This window comes from Musa acuminata, chromosome BXJ2-7 (genome assembly GCF_036884655.1).
Source record: "Musa acuminata AAA Group cultivar baxijiao chromosome BXJ2-7, Cavendish_Baxijiao_AAA, whole genome shotgun sequence".
Lineage (NCBI taxonomy): Eukaryota > Viridiplantae > Streptophyta > Magnoliopsida > Zingiberales > Musaceae > Musa > Musa acuminata.
Genome location: NC_088344.1, coordinates 11,367,180 through 11,389,145, shown reverse-complemented (window position 1 = coordinate 11,389,145; position 21,966 = coordinate 11,367,180). Strand labels below are relative to the sequence as shown.

The window sequence follows — 21,966 nt, the reverse complement described above, 5'->3', positions numbered from 1 at the left end:
GATTTCTTTCATTTTGCCAATATAATGGTATCAGAACAAATGATTAGGTGTTAATTCTCTTTTCAAACATTCCTATGTTATTCGATTCAACACCATCATTACATAGAACAAGGTCTAGTAGGATATTTGCAGTTAACTGTTTCAAATAATATCATGCCATAAATATTTGACAAGAACAGGAATAACACATCAGATACAACTCAGATATCATAGAAATTCTTTTCTGTCGCTCTTGGCCAACAAAAGAGGTCTGATTTACATTCTTAACGAGAACAAGTCAGTGTACATACGAGAGTTGCAGAAAGCATTTCAAGTATACATGTACAATACTGCATTACATGTCCATGTCACAGTTGAAAAATGGATTAACAGGCTTAGTATGTATAGGCATGACTTGATTCACAACCTGGTACTTCAGATCCACCAACATCTACCCAAACCTCATTGACCCGACCGATGAAGTGAAATGGGGAATTGTATTGGGCGATAGAGTATGCGTTCTTGTCGGAAAATTCAGTCAGATTGGCCCAGGAAGATTGACTCAAGCTGATAGCAAGTTTCTCTGCCTCCTTTATAACATTGCTATCTCGAGCAAAACCAGAAAACTGTCTCACTGCGATGCAGTGACTTCCCCATCTATCAGAATGCAGGTTTAACTCGGGGAGAGGAACAGGAGGGGATGCCTGGAACTTCACTGGTATATAGAACCGCACAAAGTAGGCTGAAGAGTGAAGAGGGCCAGCGCCTGGAACAATGCTTGTTAAGACTGGGGCAGTCATTCTGATCCTCGAGGAATTTAGATTAGCTCCTTGGATGTACTGAAATAATCTGACAAAATAAGTAGAGCCTGATTTAGCATGTCGACCAACATCGACAAAATTAGTACAAATGATAGAGATTCCAAAGATGTAAGATCAATGAAATTTTCACCAGAATTTTTCAATATTATGCTCATAATAAGGAAACAACTCAACACAACAATAAACAGAAGTGCATCCTTGGAAATTCTGAATAGGAAAAGTATCAAATCGTATTTATTGTAGTGATCAACATTGAATGGTAGTGTAGGAGAAAAAAAATGACTATTGAGTGTACATAAAATTTACTTGCACGGCTATAACAGATAAGACTTCAAATAACGTTGTGGCAAAAGATAATACAAAACAATCAACTTTTGATAAAGATAAAAAGTTATCGATTTAGGAGAGCGGCTTTTAACACGTAGAGGGAACGAATATGCTCGACTTTACTGCTTTTAACTCGTAGAGGGAACGAAAAACATATGCAAGGTATATATAAAGGGAAAATCATAGTACGGATATGCTCGATTTTACTGCTTTTAACTCAGAGGGAACGAAAAACATATGCAAGGTATATGACACTAACAGCAAACTACGTTTAAGTCCAAATCATCATAATCGACTATTACCTATCATCGAACCTTTGCAGCTCTTCCCCATTTACTGTACACCAAAAAAGCTAATCCAAGAAAAAAAGGGAAAACAACATCTCACACCCCCATTTTCTCTTAATGAGATCTGTTTGGATGCATCAACTTTACACCATGATAGCTAAGACATTATGGTTTATGTTGTTTGAGTCAACTCTACATTTAAGTCCAAATCATCATAGTCGACTATTACCAATCTCCGAACCTTCACGGCTCTTCCCCATTTACTGAACACCAAAAAAGCAAATCCAAGAAAAAAAGGGAAAACAAAAAATCTCGCACTCCCATCTTCTCTTAATGGCTTCAAAGTTGACTCAAACAACATAAGCCATAATGTCTCAGCTATCATGGTGTAAAGTCGATGCATGAAAAATACAGTATTAAAAGATTTAACGATTCCCATGGACATGGAGCACAAGAATTGTTAGGTCCAGAATGTCTAAGAAAATCTAAGTGAATAAGTGCATATCATAAGATATAAGCTGTTCCATGAATTTCTGTTCCTTTTCTGAAATCGAATTTTCTAGTCTCATTCATGATCATTAAGAAACATCAGGAGAGGGGTCCAATTCATGGGTGTTCTTCAGAAAAAAGAAAAAAAAAAGCATTTTATTTTTCTATTTGGTGTCCAATATTGCGCTTGTTTGACGAGGCATGGCTCATTTTATCGTCGAATTAACTTGACCTCGAATTTCCAGCAGAAATGCTTATTTGAAGAGTGGAAAAGAATTAATTTTGATATGATTCTCCCAAATATATCAAAACCTACACCGTAAACATCATCTCAGGATCAATTAAATGAGCAATAACTATAGGGGATTGTGATTGCTCCTACCGGTGGAAACCGAATTTGGTGGCTTTCTCGAACGAAATCTCGTCGGTGGGAGCGGACATCCACACCGACTCCCTGTACAACCGCACCTCGAAGTCCGACTCGGAGTGTACGACGGTGTACTGGGGCGACTCGATCGCACCGGCTACGACCAACAAAAGAGGGACAACCGCGAGGAGGGTGAAGCCGCGGGGCCGATTCATCGCTGCAAGTCGCCCCCCGAGCTCGAAGGGATCGATCGGAACGAGGGGGAGCGAGGCTTTGCGTCCCTTTTTGACTTTTCGGTTGGTTCGGGCCGGACAACACTAATGTGGGAGTTGGGCCGTGTTTGGACGACTCAGTGGACTCGGGCCCAAACAAGGATCCGGACCCGTTTATGCCACATGGCGATCCACGTGACTCCCGCCATGTCTCTGTCTACGCGTCGTTAGGTGGATGGACGACCTAACGAGTCAGCTTAACTGGAAGTGTACTTGAGGAGCAACGCGAAATGAACGGTATACGCACATTCGCGGTATGATTACCGAGGCAGTGGAACGGAATTTGTGTCGCAGGATGGACATAAACTGCACGGTATTAACACCGTAGACGCAAGCCATTTTGTAGCGCCAACGAACGGGACTCTCTCCCCCCATTTCCCACTTCTCGCTCTGTTTCCGGCGCTTCGACTCCTTTCATCTCTCGCTCTCCCTTCCATGGTCGGAGGTATTCTCGTGTTCTCCACCGTCGTTCTTGGGGTCAAAGTTCGTTCCCGCGGTCGCCGGACTCGTTGCAGGAGGTATTCTCTCTCGATCTTCGGATGCTCTCTGCAGCTCTGCAACCTTGCATTGTTGCGGAGCATCAAGAAAGTCAGATCCAGCCGGAGCCTTCTTTCTTGATGCCATTTGCCGCACCTTGTTGTTCTTACACGGTCTGCATTAGGTTTCCGTCTTTATTAATCGTTTCTTGGATGCGGGACGGTTCTCACTCTTGTCGAATGAACCACGCGTCGAAGGTATCAGCGCGACAAGAACGTTCCACCGCATCTGGTCGTTGATTATTTCACGTGGGCTTGCTTTCTTTTAGGTTTTGTATGTTTCTTGGTCGGCTTTCGGATCAGAGGAGGCGTTTAATCTGTTATCTGATGATGGTTTCAAGGTTTTGGGAGGCTTTTGCTGGCTTTGCTTGTGAAATGTTGGTTCGTTTTCTTGCTGCATGCGTTCTATTTGTGATTATAGGTTTTCTCTGTTCTTGATGTTTAAGCAACCAGTTCCGAAATCATTTTACAGAGAGAGTGGGTCAGTCTTGGAAAACCTTATTAGTTGACTTGAACGCTTCTACGTTAATAAGCTCATCATTCAGCATTTGGAGAGTCATTTTACTACTTGGCTTTCAACTCAGCTCATCGTCTCCAGCTGCCTTGGTATCACATAAAAAGTTGTGTGTGTTGTGTGTTCATAATTAGCAAGTTTTCTTTTTTTTTTGCAATTTTTATGCTTCTTGTCTTTCATTTTAATGGAAAAATTGCATAGATATATGTTTCTCAAAGTTACTTCTCTAAATTTAAATTTAGCATGAATATCCAATATATAGCTGATACACTATGAGCACACAGACATACAATATTTGTCTCCCATTGCTGTTCTTTTTATTGGATGCGTTGAATGAGAATTTGGGAGTCGTATTGCCGAACAGCTGCTTTATTTTGAAAAGGTGAAGAAGCTCCCCCTCCCTGGAAGAAGCCTGGTCCCTGCTGCATAGCTGAGGAGACATGGAGTTGCATAAATTGCGAAGGGTATACATTGAGTTCGCATCGTTTGTCTACCGTGACGGGTTTCTGGACGATCAGTACACACAGTTGCAGCAGCTGAAGGATGAGAGCGAACCTAAGTTTGTTCTTCAGGTTGGGACTCTTTTCCTTGAAGACTCTGAGAAGCTCCTCAATGAACTACGCTCTATCCTAGATCAGCAGGACGTGGACTTCGAGAAATTGGATGTCTTTGTCCGCAAGTTGACAGGCAGCAGTGCCAGCATAGGTGCTAAAAGAGTCAAAAATTCGTGCATGGCCTTTCACGACTGCTGTAAGAAGGGGAGCAAAGAAGGTTGCCTCAAATGTCTGCAGCAACTGACGGAGGAGTATCGCCTGGTGAAGCGCAAGATGGAAACTCTGTTCGAGATGGAGACGGAGATTCTGGATGCTGGTGGATCAGTCCCATTGTTGTCGCAGTAGCAACAGTCGTACGTGCCAAAGCAGTTGTTCATGCTGTTTGCTGCTTGTCATTGCTTTCGCAGCTTCCTGTGGCCCACTCATGTGGAAACGTCTCTTTTTGAGTGACTTAGAAGTCAAAAACTTGTGGTGTTTCTCTGATGTGGTAGATAAGAGTAAAAGGATAAGGTGGTTCCTCGATTGAAAACATATTAAGGAGAAGTCGACAGTTCAATTTGGTGTCTCATTTCCGTGCAACGTTTAGTGTTACTTCGATTTAAATGTGCTTGCGGCGACCAAGGCATCTGCGAGCGACGCTCCCGCTCCCGAAAGGGGGGAGAGAAGGGTGTGGAACTCGCATTGCAATTTTGGCAACGCGTCTTCCCCGGCGCGAGAGAGGGCAGGAAGAAGGGGTTGAATCTGGAAAGGCGCTTCCATTTTGGTTCTCCTTGGTTTATTTTGACCGATGGAATCGGATAATATCGAGTGCATCTCCGTGTCGGACGGGATGGTGGACGACGACGAGGTCGCCCACGTTCCCCACCCCTTCTTGAAGCCCCACGGCGATGGGAGCGGAACCATCATCGGCTGCGCCGGCGGCTTTCCGGCGCCGGTTATAAGCCCGGTGACTAAGGTGCATCAGTTGCTAGTTGCTGGAGTGCCCCGTCTGCACCAACTCGATGTACCCCCCGATCCACCAGGTTAGAGTTGCCCTATTTTGAATTTTCTTCTCCATCCTGGTCGTTGGGGTTGGGTCTCTAGGGATTGTTGTCGGATTTAATTTCTTGGCTTGTATTTCGAGGGAAATCTAAGTGATTGTTGGTATCAAGATGTTTGCATAACCAGCTCGCATGAGTAGTACAACCTCGAGGTGACATGCGAAATCTAGTAATATTTATCTTCTCAACTCTTAAAAGAATGGGCGAAATCGAATACCCCAATTCTCTTATCTATCCAGCAAAGGAGCTCTACACAGGTTCAAAGACCCTTCAAAGATAATGGAAGAAAATAGTTGTCAAATCCTCGCCAACGATGATCAGTGCTACTGAGAGTAGATTGTTCATTTCATTTCCCAACGAAATGTCAATCAAAAGCGGAAGTGATGCGAACCCTACTTGAAAGTGACAATTAAGTGAAAGAAGAGTCAATAGGTAAATTTTATGGATGAATCATCCAAAAGTTCAGAAGTTTGCAAGGCGATGCTCGTTAAAGCTACATCAAGCTTCCATCCAGTTCAAGCAGCATGAGGCATTTGAGAAACTGACGTATTGTAAGGATTGTCTTTTCCTTCATCTGGAGGATCCGCAAGAACCAATAGGGATCAACACAACTTAGCCAACCCCACACTAAAGTTATAGTGTCGGCAAAGGCTTCGACGAGAACGTCAAAGGAATAAGTGGGGAAGAATGTCACGGGCAAACTTCAAAACAGGATATTTGATTTAATGCTTATGTATGTCCGTGCCTTTTGATATATTCATACTTTGCACAGCATGTAGAGAGATGACCGAAGGCTTAATAGTCCCATTTTAGTTGGGTTTGACAGTCGCTTTAGGCTTGTAAATAAAGGTTATGTCATGTGGACACTTGTGAGAGATTTTCGATCCGTAATGGATCATTTTGACCCTTTGTTGTGTAACTGTTCAGAGATTGTAAAGTCTGTTTATAATATATTGTCTATGAAGTATTTTCGGAAATGTTTGCTTGTGGATCCCGAGTGAGGTGTTTTCTCTAACCTGTTTTCTCTTTTGTGGTTTCTAAGGGACCATGGGAGGCTTCGGGGAGGCTGACCTTTGCGGACGGACACGCAAGTATGCCGCACGACTTAGGCAAAACCAACTAAGCTGCGTTGAGGGAAGTTAGCACATGCGCGACCGTTTGGGAGAAAACATGCATGGAGATATAGGGAAAGGGGTCGCTCAGAGGAGCGAGCATCTGAGATTGTCATTTAGAGGAATAACAAACCCTTCGCGCAAGAGGCACCACGAGAACAAGTAAGCTTGGAAGAATGTGGAGCGCACAAAGGTTGGGATGGCTGAGTTTGAGCTACGGTTCAACTTTGACAACTATACTTGATGGTGCTCAAGGCAAGTGAGGCGCTTGGTAAAAGGATGAGACCATGCAAGATGGAATGAGTTGCTTAGTGACCGAAAAAGTTATGCAAAGCTCACAGATATGAGGGGAATTGCTAACTCAAATAATTCGGTACTCATGCATGGGCTTGTATGCGGATGATGGAATGTTCGTAGCCATCCCAAGGCGACTGAAACCCGACGCTATAGAGCATTGAAACTTTCTCTTCGGCATGTGAAGGATATGTCCGTAGAGGCCGAAGTGTGCATCGAGTTCAGCATGTTTTTAGGCCTTAAGTGGTGTAGCGGGGGCTGTATGTTAGAACCCTTGCAGATTCTAAACTTGGGGTTGATCTCTTTAGGGGATCGGCCTCCTTGGAACTCTATAGGGGTTCCTCCCTCCAATTTTCTACTTAAAGGCTACAGAAAAGATTCATCTATTGCTTATCAAAAGAGGAGGAATACATGACTATTTATAGGGTTTCTAAATCCTAACTCCTAATAGGACTCATACTCAAGACTCCTACTTTTAACCAACTCCTAATAAGACTTCTACTCAAGACTCCTATTTCTTTACAACTTTTAATTCTTCTCTAAGAAACAACCTCCTAACCCTAGCCGGCCACTTCACCTCTTTAATAGGGTCAACTTAGGTAGGTTTTACATGAATGTCCCTCTCAATTAGGACTCTCCTAGCTAGAGTCCTAACAGACCCGCCCTCTTTAAATCAGCCTTGTCCTCGAGGCTGACGATTTATGAATTTTGGGAATTTGATCTTCAAGTCATCATAGTTCTCCCAAGTAACATCTTTTGTTGGTAGGTTCACCCATTGTATTAGCACTTTAGTAGTGGGTCGTCGTCGTCGAGTCACAATCCGTCGATCAATAATGGCACTTGATTGGATCTGGAGTTCTCCTTGAATAGTCATATTTGGTGGGTGGCTTTGGGCTACCTCCAAGCACCTATTTACAACTTCTGTCTGTCCGTCGATTTATGGGTGATATGTCGTACTCCTTTTCAATTTAGTACCCTACATATGAAATAATTTTGTCTAAAATCTGCTCGTGAAGATGCAAGTAGAATTTATCATAAGCACAATGCGTCCCTTATAGTGTAATTCTTTTGAGTCCCAATTGTAATGAGCCACGGAGCTTGGTGCTTCCTCCAATTTTTTTGTAATCTTACTAGTCTTTGAATCTTCCTGCCATTTCATCTTAATATCCTCAAGGAAGTCGTTAGTCGGAAGTGAAACGGTCAAAACTTCAGCTTGTTTGAGTAGCTGCGAAAGCGCATCTGTAAGAACATTCTTTTTTCCTTTTTTGTAAGTTATTTCATAATCAAATCCAAGAAGTTTTGTTACCCATTTTTGCTACTCTGGGGATGATATCTTTCGCTCCAAAAAGTACTTGAGGCTTTTATGGTCAGTTTTAATTTGAAATCGTCGACTAATCAAGTAGGGTCTCCACCTCGTTGTAGTGTATGCGAGTGGTCAACCATCTTGCATGAGAATGGCTCCAATTATGACTCCAAATGCGTCGGCCTCAATAATAAATGGTCGGTTGAAATCTGGTAGTGTTAGCACCGGCGTCGTCATCATGACTGCCTTAAGTTTGTCGAAGACAATGGAGGCTCTGTCCAATCATTGGAAGACATCTTTTTCCAATAAGGAAGTAAGTGGTGTAGTGATCTTTCCATAGTTTTTCACGAACTTGTGGTAGTAGTCTATTAAACCCAGAAAGCCATGTAGTAATTTTATGTTTCTCGGGGTCAGCCAGTTTTGCATTGCTCCAATTTTGAAGGGGTCCACTGCCACACCTTCCTCTAATATGATATGCCCAAGATATTCCACCTTTTGTTGAAGAAAGTAAAAATTCGTAGTGGTCGTTATGTGTTCGAAAGACAGTTTTCGGTATAACTTCTTCGTACACTCGCATTTGATAATACCCGGATCGAAGGTCCAACTTTATGAAGATTTATGCTCCCTTTCATCTAGCAATTCATCTACTACTGGAATAGAGTATTTATCCTTGATGGTTATGCTATTGAGAGCTCGGTAATCAACGCATATTCGCCATGTTCCGTCCTTCTTGCGTACAAGTAGCACCGGTGAAGAGTAGAGGTTGCAACTTGGTCGAATAACTCTTGTTTTGAGCATCTCTTTTATAATCCTTTCTATTTCATCCTTTTGGAGATGTAGATACTGATATGACCGAGTATTTACTAGAGGTTTGCCTGAAAGAATCATTATATAATGATCATGCCGATGGGGAAGAGATAGGTTGTGCGGTTCGTCAAATGTATCTAAAAATTCAACAAGCAAAGGAAGTGGGTTTAGATCTTCAAATTCTATTGGCTCTCCCTTAGTTTGCTACTCAAGTTGTACCAAAAAGCCACTGTATACTTTATACAAAACCTTATCCATTTGTTGTGTGCAAATCATCGTTACGTCGCCCCCATGTTTCCCGTTCAATATCACATGTTTCTCCTTACTGTAAAATTCCATAATTAGATGCATAAAATTCCAAGAAATATTACCTAATGTCGTCAACCATTTAATTCTGAGCATGGCCTCATGATCATCAAGAGGGAGAAGGAAGAAATATGTAATTATCTCTTGGTAAGGCCTCATGATTAGCAACAGTTTCACTTGCGGGCGCCTACAATCATACTTCAAAATCCATCCATCGGTGACCTTAACGTCAAACCTACTGCAATTCTCGATAGGTAAGGCCATCTGGATAGCAACCTTACTGTTTAGAAAGTTATTAGTACTACCCGTGTCGATGAGAACAGTGATCGGTTGTTGTTTGAGAATGCCTCCAACTTTCATCGTTTGTGGGTTTGAGTAGCCGACTAGTGCATGTACCGTAACTTCGGTCGGTTGTGGCTCTTCTCCTGCATCTTTTTCTTCATGTTCAAGGTTCTCTTCTGGATGTTCAATGACCTCTTCTTCTATTGGTTCAATCATAAGAAGTCTCCCTTTACTACAGCGATGCTCACCGCTCGTCACAATGCCAACATAACCCCTTCGCATATCGCTCCCGAAGCTCTTCTCTTGTTAAACTCTTTGGTGTAGAGACTTGGTCGACAGTAAGGGGGGCTGAGGGCTTCAATATTACTAGTTGAGGAGCGGCCCTAGTCCTCTGAGCTTCATGGTTCAATTGCTCCTCTTGATGTCGTGCGAAAGAGATGGCTGCCATAAGCGTATATGGTTGTCGCGCTTTAACTTCTCCTCGGATCTCCGGCTTCAAGCCCTCAATGAAGGTCTTCAATAGCTGTTTTTGAGACCAATCACGAGTTTGATTAGATAACCTTTCAAACCTGGTTTGGTACTCCTGAATGGTGGAGGTTTGTCGGATCTTTGCTAGTTGTCCGTCAATATTCTCGTAATCAGTTGGTCTGAAGCGGATCAGCAATCCTTCTTTGAATTATCGCCATGAAAGGACTCCATATGTGTGTTCAAACTAATCAAACCACTATATGACATCCCCTTCAAGATATTTAACTGTAATTTTCACCATAAATGCATTTACAATTTTGTAGTACCGAAAATATCGCTCCGCACGTGAAATCCAACCAATCGGGTCTCCTTCTTCCCATCTAGGAAAGTTCAATCTCATGCATAGATAGTTGGGGTCGGTTATAGAGCCTCCCCTCCTTTGGAAGTCATCTCTTCGGGCTTGGTGCGATTGGGCAAAGCTCTCTCCTTGATATGATTTCTTCGGGCTTAGTGGTCGGCCCAATCTGAGTTCGGTAAAGAACGTCCGAATCTTATCCTCCATTCGCGCCTCCAAGGCTTCAAATTTAGCATTGATTGCCTCCTTAGATGTCATAGTATATGCCCCCAAATCTATGATGTTAAGATCTCTCTTTTGTTGTTGGGTTAAAGGCATGTATAGGCTGAGAGAAGTGATGGTTGAAAGGGTTGGTGGATATAGGCTGCGGTTTAGGCTTATTTTGTGGCTGTTTTGAGTGCAGTTTGAGGGTATAGTTTGGGTAGTTTTAGGGTTGTGGATGAAAGTTTTGGATCTGTGGTAGATTTGCTGTCTTGTAAGAGCAGAATTGTCGTCGAAGAAACAGTAGTTTCTCGATAAAATTTCTACCAAAAACTTGAGAAATTTGAGGAGGGAATTGACAGTAATATCTTAGTTTATATAACAGCAAGGATGTTCAATTTGATCAAGAAAATTTCAGCAGTAATAGCAAGAAAATTGGTGCAAGTTGCGATAGCAGAATTCTCGTTGAAAAATTTCAACGGTTTACGATGAAAATTTGTAGCAACACAAAATCCTTTTTAGAGATGAATTCCTCAATAGATTAATCTTAGATGGAAGCCATGATGATCTATAAAGTGTATAAGATATTTTATTCAAAAAAGATTGCAAATAGATGGGTGAAGGCAACAATATGTGGCTGAAATTTCAACGGTTTACGATGAAAATTTGTAGCAACACAAAATCCTTTTTAGAGATGAATTCCTCAATAGATTAATCTTAGATGGAAGCCATGATGATCTATAAAGTGTATAAGAAATTTTATTCAAAAAAGATTGCAAATAGATGGGTGAAGGCAACAATATGTGGCTGAAATTTTCTACAGCACAGATTTTCAAGTGTAGCAGATTAGACGTAAAAGATTAGTGGTTTATATTGAGAATTTTTCGACGAAACCAAAGAGAAATCTACTGTTAGGAAGTGTCAAATCTATCATAAAAATTTTGTAGAGATTTGGACAGAAAAAAATGTAGTATCAAGATCAAACAAACAGTTCTATACGGATGAAATTTTACAGTGCAGATTTTCAAGTATAGCAGATTAGATGTAAAAGATCAATGGTTTATATTAAGAATTTTTTTGATAAAACCAAAGGGAAATCTGCTGTTAGGAAGTGTCAAAGATGTCATAAAAATTTTGTAGAGATTTGGATAGAAAAAACACAGTAGCAAGATCAAACACACGGTGCTATACGGTTGGAATTCTACAATGTATCTTTCGTCATAGAGATAAAAACTTTATGATGAAAAGTTTATGCAGCAATATAGGAATAATTTTTTTAGGATTTTCAAATAAGGATAACTAAATTGCAGCAGCACTAAGGTAGGAAACCAGAACCTGTTGCAATTCATGGGGAGATCAAAAGATGATCCGTGGTGGTGGAGATGACGGTGAAATTTGGCGACGATCTTTTAAGCAATTGTGGGAATTGCTTTGGGCGATTGTGGTGGGTTGATGGATGGCTGTGGAAGGGCAGCGAGACACCAAGAACGCTGCTCTGATACCAGGTGTTAGAACCCTTGCACATTCTAAACTTGGGGTTGATCTCTTTAGGGGATCGGCCTCCTTGGAACTCTATAGGGGTTCCTCCCTCCAATTTGCTGCTCAAAGGCTTCAGAAAAGATTCATCTATTACTTATCAAAAGATGAGGAATACATGACTATTTATAGGGTTTCTAAATCCTAACTCCTAATAGGACTCCTACTCAAGACTCCTACTTCTAACCAACTCCTAATAAGACTTCTACTCAAGACTCATATTCCTTTACAACTTCTAATTCTTCTCTAAGAAACAATCTCCTAACCCTAGCCGGCCACTTCACCTCTTTAATAGGGGTCAGCTTATGTAGGTTTTACATGAATGTCCCTCTCAATTAGGACTCTCCTAGCTAGAGTCCTAACATTGTATTAACGTGAAGTCGCAATCTAATAAGTGTATTTGTAGGAGGCAGAATAATGTGCAGTTTGTTCAGCAAATCGAAGTAGTCCAAGGGGATGGTGGTCTCCGAAACAAAGAGAGATGTTGCTCCAATGGGATAGATATCAAGAGGGATAGATCCTGGCTTCTCCAGTGGGAGAATTATGTGCAACAGACCGCATATGTTGAGGAGGAGTACCTCAATAAACAATAACCCCACGAAGCTCAATGGACCAAGCAAGCAGCGAGAAGTTATTGTATGATCTCGCTTGAGAGGATGCATTGGTGGATGCATTATGAGATCAAGTAGGGGAGCGACCCAAAGTAACACAAATGAAGGTATACTTGGAGTCGATTTGGAGATCGGACTCAAAGGAGGGCTGATCCGTGGAATGGTGGGCGTGAGGGATACCATCAACTCAATGCAAAAAACGATGAGTGGAGCAACTTTGGTGTAACTTGGCGAAGTACCCAAGCTGCATGAAGGGAGCTAGTGTAGAAGCTGGAACATTGAGCGGAGTCATAGTGCTTTCCTTAGACAGAGGTCAAGGACATGAACTCTTGTAGAGGCAAGAGCAGGATTATGTTGTTTCATGGGTCATTCATTCTGATAGAGCAGACTCATCTTGCATGGTGCCAAAGATAAAGGGAGCTTCTGGGTAATGCACCTTATCTCGGAGAAGCATTTGATGGAGGAACTAAGGCGACTCAACTTATGGAAGCAAAGTTGGGTTCAGAAGGCCTTGGCATGGGGCAAGAGGACACAAAGGCGGGTACTCTTGAAGAATATGTCATAGTGTTGCCATTCAAGTTGTCATAAAGGAAGTGGTGCACAGCGGAGATTGTGTTAGTAGGGGCAAGGGCCCAGGATCCAGACAATGGTGCACTAATTATGTAACATCCCATTAGTCCCACATCGGAAGTGGGCAATGTGTTTGATTAGCTTATAAGGGCTTGATGAGTGTACTACATTAACTCTTGCTTAAGCATTTTGGTCCGAACTCATCACGACGTGGAGCCACCACTGAGTTAAACCTCACATGCACTATGCTAGGGTTCGATTTGGGATATGTTGGACCTTGACGAGGACGTCAAGCTAATTGAGTTGATATTTTAACATCCCATTAGTCCCACATTGGAAGTAAGCAATGTGTATGATTAGCTTATAAAGGCTTGATGAGTGTACTACGTTAACTCCCGCTTAAGCATTTTGGTCCGTGATTGAAGGACCAAAATGGAGTTATTGGCCAGTTAGCTTATCAAACTCGGGTCGTGACAAATTACAGCGAAGTTGGTGGACTTCTGGAGTTACTAGAGCGGTGCTTCATCTAGGTATGACCCAAGAGTGGGTATGACAAGCCTTGGTCATCAGCATATATGGACTATCCTAGAGCGGTGCTTCATCTAGGAATGACCCAAGAGTGGGTATGACAAGCCTTGGTCATCAGCATATAGGGACTATCCTAGAGCGGTGCTTCATCTAGGTATAATCCAAGAGTGGGTATGACAAACCTTGGTCATCAGCATATAGGGGCTTATGATCGAAGCAGTTGGAGAGTTGGACTGCTCTAGAGTCCGTTCGAAAGGAGCGAGGAAGCGACGACGAAATGTCAATCGAAAGGAGCAAATTTCTCTTAGCTATCCAGCAGAGGAGAGGAGTTCTATACAGGTTTAAAGACCTTTCAAAGATAATGGAAGACAATATTTAACAAATCCTCACCAACGGTGATCAGTACTACTGAGAGTAGATTGTCCGCTTCATTTTCCAATGAAATGTCAATCGAAAGGAGCAAATTTTGTAGAGGAAGGACCCAAAACTTCATAAGTTTACGAGACGATGCTCGATAAAGCTCCAATAAGTATCCATCCAATTGGAAATTAAGAGACTAGTGCATTGTAAGGATGGTCTTTTCCTTCATCTGGAGGATCCGCAGGAACCAACAGGGATCAACACAACTCAGCCAACCCCACACTAGAGTTAGAGTCATTGACGAGTTGAAGCAGCATGGCGGATCAAAGGTTCAACTACTCAAAAATAGTAGTGGAGAGCAGTTGGGAGCCAAGAGGCGCATTACAGCTGGAGCGGAAGATTGAAGACTCAGCAAAGGCGAGGAGTTGTAGTGTCGGCAAAGGCTTCGACGAGGACGTCGAACGAATAAGTGAGGGAGAATGTCACGGACAAACTTCAAAATAGGATGTTTGATGTAATGTTTATGTATGCCCGTGTCTTTTAGTATGTTCATGCTTTGCACAACATTTAGAGGGATGACCAAATGCTTAATAGTCTCATTTTAGTTGGGTTTGGTAGCCATTTTAGGTTTGTAAATAAAGGTTGTGTCATGTGGACACTTGTGAGAGATTTTCGATTTATAATGGACCATTTTGACCCTTTGTTGTATAACTGTTCAGAACTTGTAAAGTTTGTTTGTAATTTGCATTGTCTATGAAGTGTTTTTGGAAATGTTTGCTTGTGGATGAGGCATTTTCTCTAACCCGTTTTCTCTTTTGTGGTTCCTAAGAGACCATGGGAGGCTTCGGGGAGACTGACCTTTGTGGACGGACATTCAAGGGTGCCGTACAACTTAGGCAAAACCAATTAAGTTGCGTTAAGGGCAGTCAGCACACGCGTGACCGTTTGGGCGAAAACGGACATATAGATATAGGGAAAAGGAGTCGCTCGGAGGAGCGGACATCTGAGATTAACATTCAAAGGAAAGACAAACCCTTCGCGCAAGAGGCACGGACGTTGGTGCAGAGTGATAGTGGAGAAGACAGTTGTTGTTCACCAAGGAGGAAAGATTTATCGCACTGATGGGCTGACGACGAAAAAGCAATGGTAGAAAGCCTTTTCTTTTGCCGCCGAAGTTGGAGACGCAACAGTGATCGGTCGGCAACGAAAAGAGAGCTTGCTCTAGGCAAGCTGCTGTTATAAATTGTTCAAATTAAGAATTTCTTTTCAAAAGATTTATTTGAAAAGGTGTTTTCTTTTATTTTTGGTAGTTATTTTTTAAAGGTTGTGTCTTTTGAGAAAATAGTTATAATTTTCAAAGGTTGTGTCTTTTGAGAAAATAGTTAATTTTCAAAGGTTGTGTCTTTTGAGAAAATATCTATAAATAGCTATTTGGGGGTAAATTACAACAACAACTCTTTCATGCTCTTCTTCTTTACTCTCCAAGTGATTGAGTTAGACATTCTCTAATTCCTCTCTGAAGATTCTTTATTGTTTGCTCAATACAGATCTTCTAAAGGCTTGTCATATCCACTAAAACTATTTGCATCAAACCCAGAGCAATCTTATTGAGAAGAGGGTGCAAATATCGTTTTTAGGAAAGTGTTTATACATGTTTCAAGCCTAAATATCTTTCCTAAAGTATTCTTGATCTTGTGTTTGTTATTTGTTTCCATAGTGGGTTTTATCCTCTTCTTTGTCGTACCTCTTTTTTCCAACAATCTAAAAACGATATCTTGTGAGTTTATTCAAATTCACTATGGAGGCTACAAATACCATCAAATTATTGAATCAAGATTTTGTTCGTTTGGATCGTTTTGATGGAACGAATTTTACCCGTTGGCAAGACAAGATGAAGTTCATGTTGACTGCTTTGAAGATCTTCTATATGCTTGATCCAAATCTTCAACCAATTCCTGATCCAACCGACGATGACACCAATGAAATCAAGGCTGAACAAAAGAAAAGAAATGAAGATGAAGTCATGTGTAGAGGACACATTCTCAATGCTCTTTCGGACCGGCTTTATGATCTTTATACGGTGGAACCATCTGCAAAAGCAATTTGGAATGCTTTGGAATTCAAATATCATGCCGAGGAAGAAGGTACAAAGAAATTTTTAATTTCTAAATATTTTGATTATAAGTTTGTGGATGACAAGCCAATCTTGGCACAAGTACATGAGTTGCAAGTCATTGTTAATCAATTGAAGGCTGAAAAAATTGAACTTCCTGAACCTTTTCAAGTAGGGGCTGTAATAGCCAAGTTGCCTTCATCTTGGAAAGGGTATAGGAAGAAGATTTTGCATGACTCCAAGGATATTACTTTGGAGCAAATTCAAAAACATCTTCGAATCGAGGAGGAATCGAGGATGAGAGATAAGAGTGAGAACTCTTTTTGCAATATAAAAGCAAATGTTGTGAATCAGCCTAAGAATTCCAACAAAAGCAAACAAAACAAGGAGAATCATTTTGGCCCCAAAAGGGATCAAAGAAAATTTAAGAAGCCACAGAGTGGAGGCTGTTTTGTTTGTGGAAAACCTGGTCATTTTGCTAGGGATTGCAGATTTAAAAAGGGCCAGAAACCAAAAGTCAACTCCGTTGAGGGAGATGATAATATAATCGCTACGGTGAGCGAAGTGAATGCCATATTTGGCAAGGTTTCTGGTTGGTGGTACGATACTTGTGCTACCGTCCATGTTTGCTATGATAAGGGACTCTTCAAGACTTACAAAGAAGTCACAGAAGGGCAAGAGATTCAAATGGGAAATGAAGTTCGTTCTAAGGTGATTGGGAAGGGAAATGTGGAACTCACTTTCACTTCAGGTAAGAAAGTCACTCTTACTAATGTTCTTCATGTACCGGATATAAGTAGAAATTTAGTGAGTGGGAATCTCCTTAGCAAACCTGGAATTAAATCTGTATTTGAATCCAGGAAGTTAATTCTATCCAGGAATGGAACTTTTGTTGGAAAAGGCTATTCCACTGAGGGAATGGTCAAATTATCTATTGTTGACAATGATTCTAAAGTTAATAAAGATATTGCTTCTATTTATATTGTTGATTCTTATTCATTATGGCATGATAGATTAGCACATATTGGAATTAGCATGATTAGAAGAATGGTTAAGTGTGGCTTAATAAATTGTCATTTTGATGATCTTAATAAATGTGAAATTTGTGTTAAATCAAAGATGATGAAGAAACCCTTCAAAAGTGTGAAAGATATACTAATTTGTTAGATTTAATACATTCTGATATATGTGAATTAAATGGCATATTAACGAGAGGAGGTAATAGATATTTTATTACTTTTATAGATGATATGTCTAGATTCACATATGTGTACTTATTGAAACATAAAAATGATGCTTTTAATGCTTTTAAAGCATATAAAGCAGAAGTTGAAAATCAATTGGGGAAGAAAATTAAAGCTTTAAGAAGTGATAGAGGAGGAAAATACTTTCCAAATGAATTTAACTTGTTTTGTGAACAACATGGTATAATTCATGAATGTTCAGCACCTAGAACACCTGAGCAAAATGGATTAGCAGAAAGAAAAAATAGAACTTATCTAGAGATGATTAATGCTATGTCGTTGCATGCTAAATTATCCTATAATTTGTGGGGAGAAGCTTTATTGGCTGCATGTCATATCTTAAATAGAATTTCCTCTAAAAAGAATAAGATATCTCCATATGAGTTATGGAAAGGAAGACAACCTAACATTGGTTATTTTAAAGTGTGGGGGTGTCTTGCATATTATAAGAATAATAATCCTCAAAGGACAAAATTGGGACCTAGAGGAATCAAATGTGCATTTATAGGCTATGCCTCAAATAGCAAAGCATATAGACTTCTTAATTTAGAGTCTAATATCATAATAGAATCTCGAGATGTGGAGTTCTTTGAACATTTATTGACTTCTAGTAATAATGTTCATCCTCCAACTAGTGAAGAGTCACTAGTGAAGAAATCTCAAAAGATTGGTGAGCAACATAAAATTCCTTTGATTGGACATCAATCAAGTTCACAAGAGGATGGAGAGCAATCTTACGAATTAAGGAGAAGTACTCGTGTACGAAAAGCAAAAACATTAAAATCGGATGAGATTGATTCTCAAAGTATTTCTTTTTACCTTGTAGAAGGAACTAATGAGAGAGTATTAAAAACAATTCCTCTTGTTTTACAAGTGGAAGATGATCCTAAAACATTTAAAGAAGCTATGGCTTCTCGTGATGCTGCTTTTTGGAAAGATGCTATAAATGATGAGATGGATTCTATTATGTCAAATCATACTTGGGAACTTGTCGATTTACCTTCTGCCTCAAAACCTATTAGTTGTAGATGGATATTTTGTAGGAAGTATCATACAAATGGTACTCTCCAAACGTTCAAAGCAAGGTTAGTTGCTAAAGGATTTCGACAAAAGGAAGGAATAGATTATTTTGACACATATGCTCCTGTGGTTAGGATCACATCTATTAGAATTATTTTTGCTTTAGCATCAATTTTTTATCTTTATGTTCATCAAATGGATGTCAAAACGGCATTTCTAAATGGAGACCTCGATGAGGAGGTTTATATGGAACAACCCGAAGGTTTTGTTCTACCGGGAAATGAACATAAAGTGTGTAAACTTATTAAATCATTGTATGGTTTAAAACAGGCTCCAAAACAATGGCATGAGAAATTTGATGCAATAATTCTTTCTAATGGATTTGTTCATAATATTGCAGATAAATGTGTTTATCTCAAAACTTGTGATGACTATATGGTGATAGTTTGCCTTTATGTTGATGATATGCTAATAGTGAGCAACAACATAAAAGGTATTGTAGAAACAAAGAGGTTTCTATCTTCAACATGAAAGATCTTGGGCAAGTTGATACTATACTAGGTATCAAGGTAAAAAGAAATAGTGGGGGATATGTTTTGAGTCAAACTCATTACATAGAGAAAGTACCGGAGAAATTCAGTCACTTAAAAATCAAAGAAGCAAATACCCCATTTGACCCAAGTATCAAATTAGTCAAGAATGTTGGAAGAATAGTGGCTCAATTAGAATATTCAAGTGCTATAGGAAGTCTTATGTATGCAAAGCAGTGCACAAGACTTGATATAGCATTTGCAGTTAGTAAATTGAGTAGATTTACTAGCAATCCAAATGTAGAGCATTGGAAGGCTATTGAAAGAGTTCTTGGGTACCTTAAACGAACCAAAGATTATGGCCTACAATACTCAAAATTTCCTGCTATTTTAGAAGGATATACTGACGCAAGTTGGATATCGAGTTTTGGAGATAACAAATCCACTACTGGTTGGGTGTTCACCTTGGGAGGTGGCGCTGTTTCTTGGAAGAGCAAGAAACAAACGTGTATAACTCACTCAACTATGGAATCAGAATTTGTTGCTCTAGCAGATGCAGGAAAGGAGGCTGAATGGTTGAGGGACTTTCTATTAGAAATTCCATTGACTTCTAAGAGTGTGAATTCAATTTCTATACTTTGTGATAGTCAAGCCACTTTAGCTCGTGCATATAGTGAAATATATAATGGAAAGTCAAGACATATAAGTCTTAGACATGATTTTGTGAGGAAATTAATCAAGAGTGGGATTATTTCACTCACATTTGTGAAAACAAGTGAGAATTTGGCTGATCCATTCACCAAACCTCTTACAAGAGAAGTTGTAAGATCAACATCAAAATGGATGGGGCTAAAACTCCTTGAATAAAAGATCCACCAATGATAGCAACCCTACTCAACATTATGAAATGAGTAATGAAGAGTTCAAAGGGTAAGAACAAGTCATTGATATGTGGAGTGGTTCAGCACTTTGAAATATTTTATGAGTCCCATCTAAAGATGTTAAAGTGCTGGTTGTCACCGAATGAGGGTTGAGTTAATTATACTCTTAATGAAGTTCAGTCAAGTTAGGACAAGTATCTCAAAGAGTGACAAAGATACTATAAGAACTTCACTTATATGAACTTAGAAGTGGTGCCGCTTCGATTGAGAGTTGGAGTTTCTCTCATAAAAGTTCATGAACTTGGATAAGCCCAAGGCCATATTAGGGCTAAGCGAGATTTTATGAGGAATACAAGAATGTTGTATTTATGTGTGTGGTATCACTGGTATTGTCATGAGGAATAACAAATTCAAAGCTTTTATGCTATTTGGGATTTCGACTTCACTTTGTGATGCTTACACTAAGGTAATATTCAAATCGAAAGATATATTACTTTATTCATAAATACTATTCAATCACTTGGAGAAAATTTTAAATTTGAACAAGTGGGGGATTGTTATAAATTGTTCAAATTAAGAATTTCTTTTCAAAAGATTTATTTGAAAAGGTGTTTTCTTTTATTTTTGGTAGTTATTTTTTAAAGGTCGTGTCTTTTGAGAAAATAGTTATAATTTTCAAAGGTTGTGTCTTTTGAGAAAATAGTTAATTTTTAAAGGTTGTGTCTTTTGAGAAAATATCTATAAATAACTATTTGGGGGTAAATTACAACAACAACTCTTTCATGCTCTTCTTCTTTACTCTCCAAGTGATTGAGTTAGACATTCTCTAATTCCTCTCTGAAGATTCTTTATTGTTTGCTCAATACAGATCTTCTAAAGGCTTGTCATATCCACTAAAACTATTTGCATCAAACCCAGAGCAATCTTATTGAGAAGAGGGTGCAAATATCGTTTTTAGGAAAGTGTTTATACATGTTTCAAGCCTAAATATCTTTCCTAAAGTATTCTTGATCTTGTGTTTGTTATTTGTTTCCATAGTGGGTTTTATCCTCTTCTTTGTCGTACCTCTTTTTTCCAACAGCTGCTGCTCTAATACCATGAAGAAAATAATAGAAGATAAGAACAATTATTGAAAAAGCTTTATTAAAGAAGCGAAGAAGCTTGATTGTCTTCACATGTTCCTCTTTTATTTATACAGATTACGAGAGATGATTTTCCTTTTCTCTGCTATCATAAAGATGTTATTTATGGTATTGTTTGTGTTTTTTTTTTATTCGATTTGTCGAGTTAAGTGTTCGGAGTGGTTTAGTTTCGGTGTTTTATTGTTGATGATAAATGCGTGATTTTTTGTGTCTATTTTTGAGTCTTGACGAAATTGTTGACACAAAGGTGCAACCTACACTTTTAAAATTTCTTCTTTTGAGATACTTCAAAAGTTGACGAATCTTCATTTTTACGGTTTAGGCATGTGCATCTGAATGATTATTGATACATAAGTGAATAATTTGAATGCGAGAGGCCATTATCGTTTCAAGTTCTTCTACATCACATATGTCAAACCCTGGATTTCGGGGACTGCTGCACTTGAGGTATTAACGTGGAAATCACCAAGAAGGGCTTATCTACATGGCACCTTCGTACGATTTTTTCCCTGATATTGAAGAACGATATGCATATTAAGAATTCTAGTATGATTTGTGACATAATAGTAAGTGTTTAAATGAATTGGATTTATTGTAGCTTGATTTGTATTGGAGGACTGCATATGCAATTTGGAACAAAAGGCTTATCTAGTCTAGTTTCCCTGTTCCTTTACTTGGGATGCTTCCTGTCAGTTTCCAATTCTTACAGGCTTCTCATCTGTTAATGAGTTGCTTTCTCCATGTAAGCACCCTGAGCTCTTAAGCTTCAGGTTTTCCGGGTGGCTGCTGGCTGTTATGACGATTCTTTTGGTTGGGGATCAAAATAATATGATTAGATTATTTTAAACCATACAAATCATGTCCTTTTTTTTTGTTTATATGGTGCTTTAGTGGGTTAAAAGCGGGAATAAAGAGTATTATCCAAATAGTTCCATTTAGGTTGATTATTTTTCTCTAGTTTATCATATTATATTTATTTTTATCAAAAAATTATAACTTTTATTACTTAATCATATTTTGTAACTTAAGTGTTAAAACCAACAGAGTTATTATTTTTAATCATGCAATAAATTTTGGTGCTACTGTTATATGGAAAATAGATGTAATTTTTTTATTA

General features: G+C 39.5%; 2 protein-coding genes across 2 annotated transcripts; one reads left to right on the top strand and one right to left on the bottom strand.

Annotated features, from left to right (window-relative positions):
• Positions 1–207: 207 nt before the first annotated feature.
• LOC135617218 (uncharacterized) lies at positions 208–2,537 on the bottom strand. Its single transcript, XM_065117229.1, has 2 exons — positions 2,286–2,537; positions 208–828 (listed from the first exon to the last, which is right to left on the bottom strand). Exons 1-2 carry the CDS (start codon positions 2,483–2,485, stop codon positions 375–377), a joined length of 654 nt encoding a protein of 217 aa, XP_064973301.1. The 5' UTR covers positions 2,486–2,537; the 3' UTR covers positions 208–374.
• A 1,495-nt stretch (positions 2,538–4,032) lies between these two features.
• On the top strand, positions 4,033–4,491 carry LOC103991895 (histidine-containing phosphotransfer protein 1-like). The gene has a single exon (XM_009411434.3). It carries the CDS (start codon positions 4,033–4,035, stop codon positions 4,489–4,491), a length of 459 nt encoding a protein of 152 aa, XP_009409709.2.
• Positions 4,492–21,966: the final 17,475 nt, after the last annotated feature.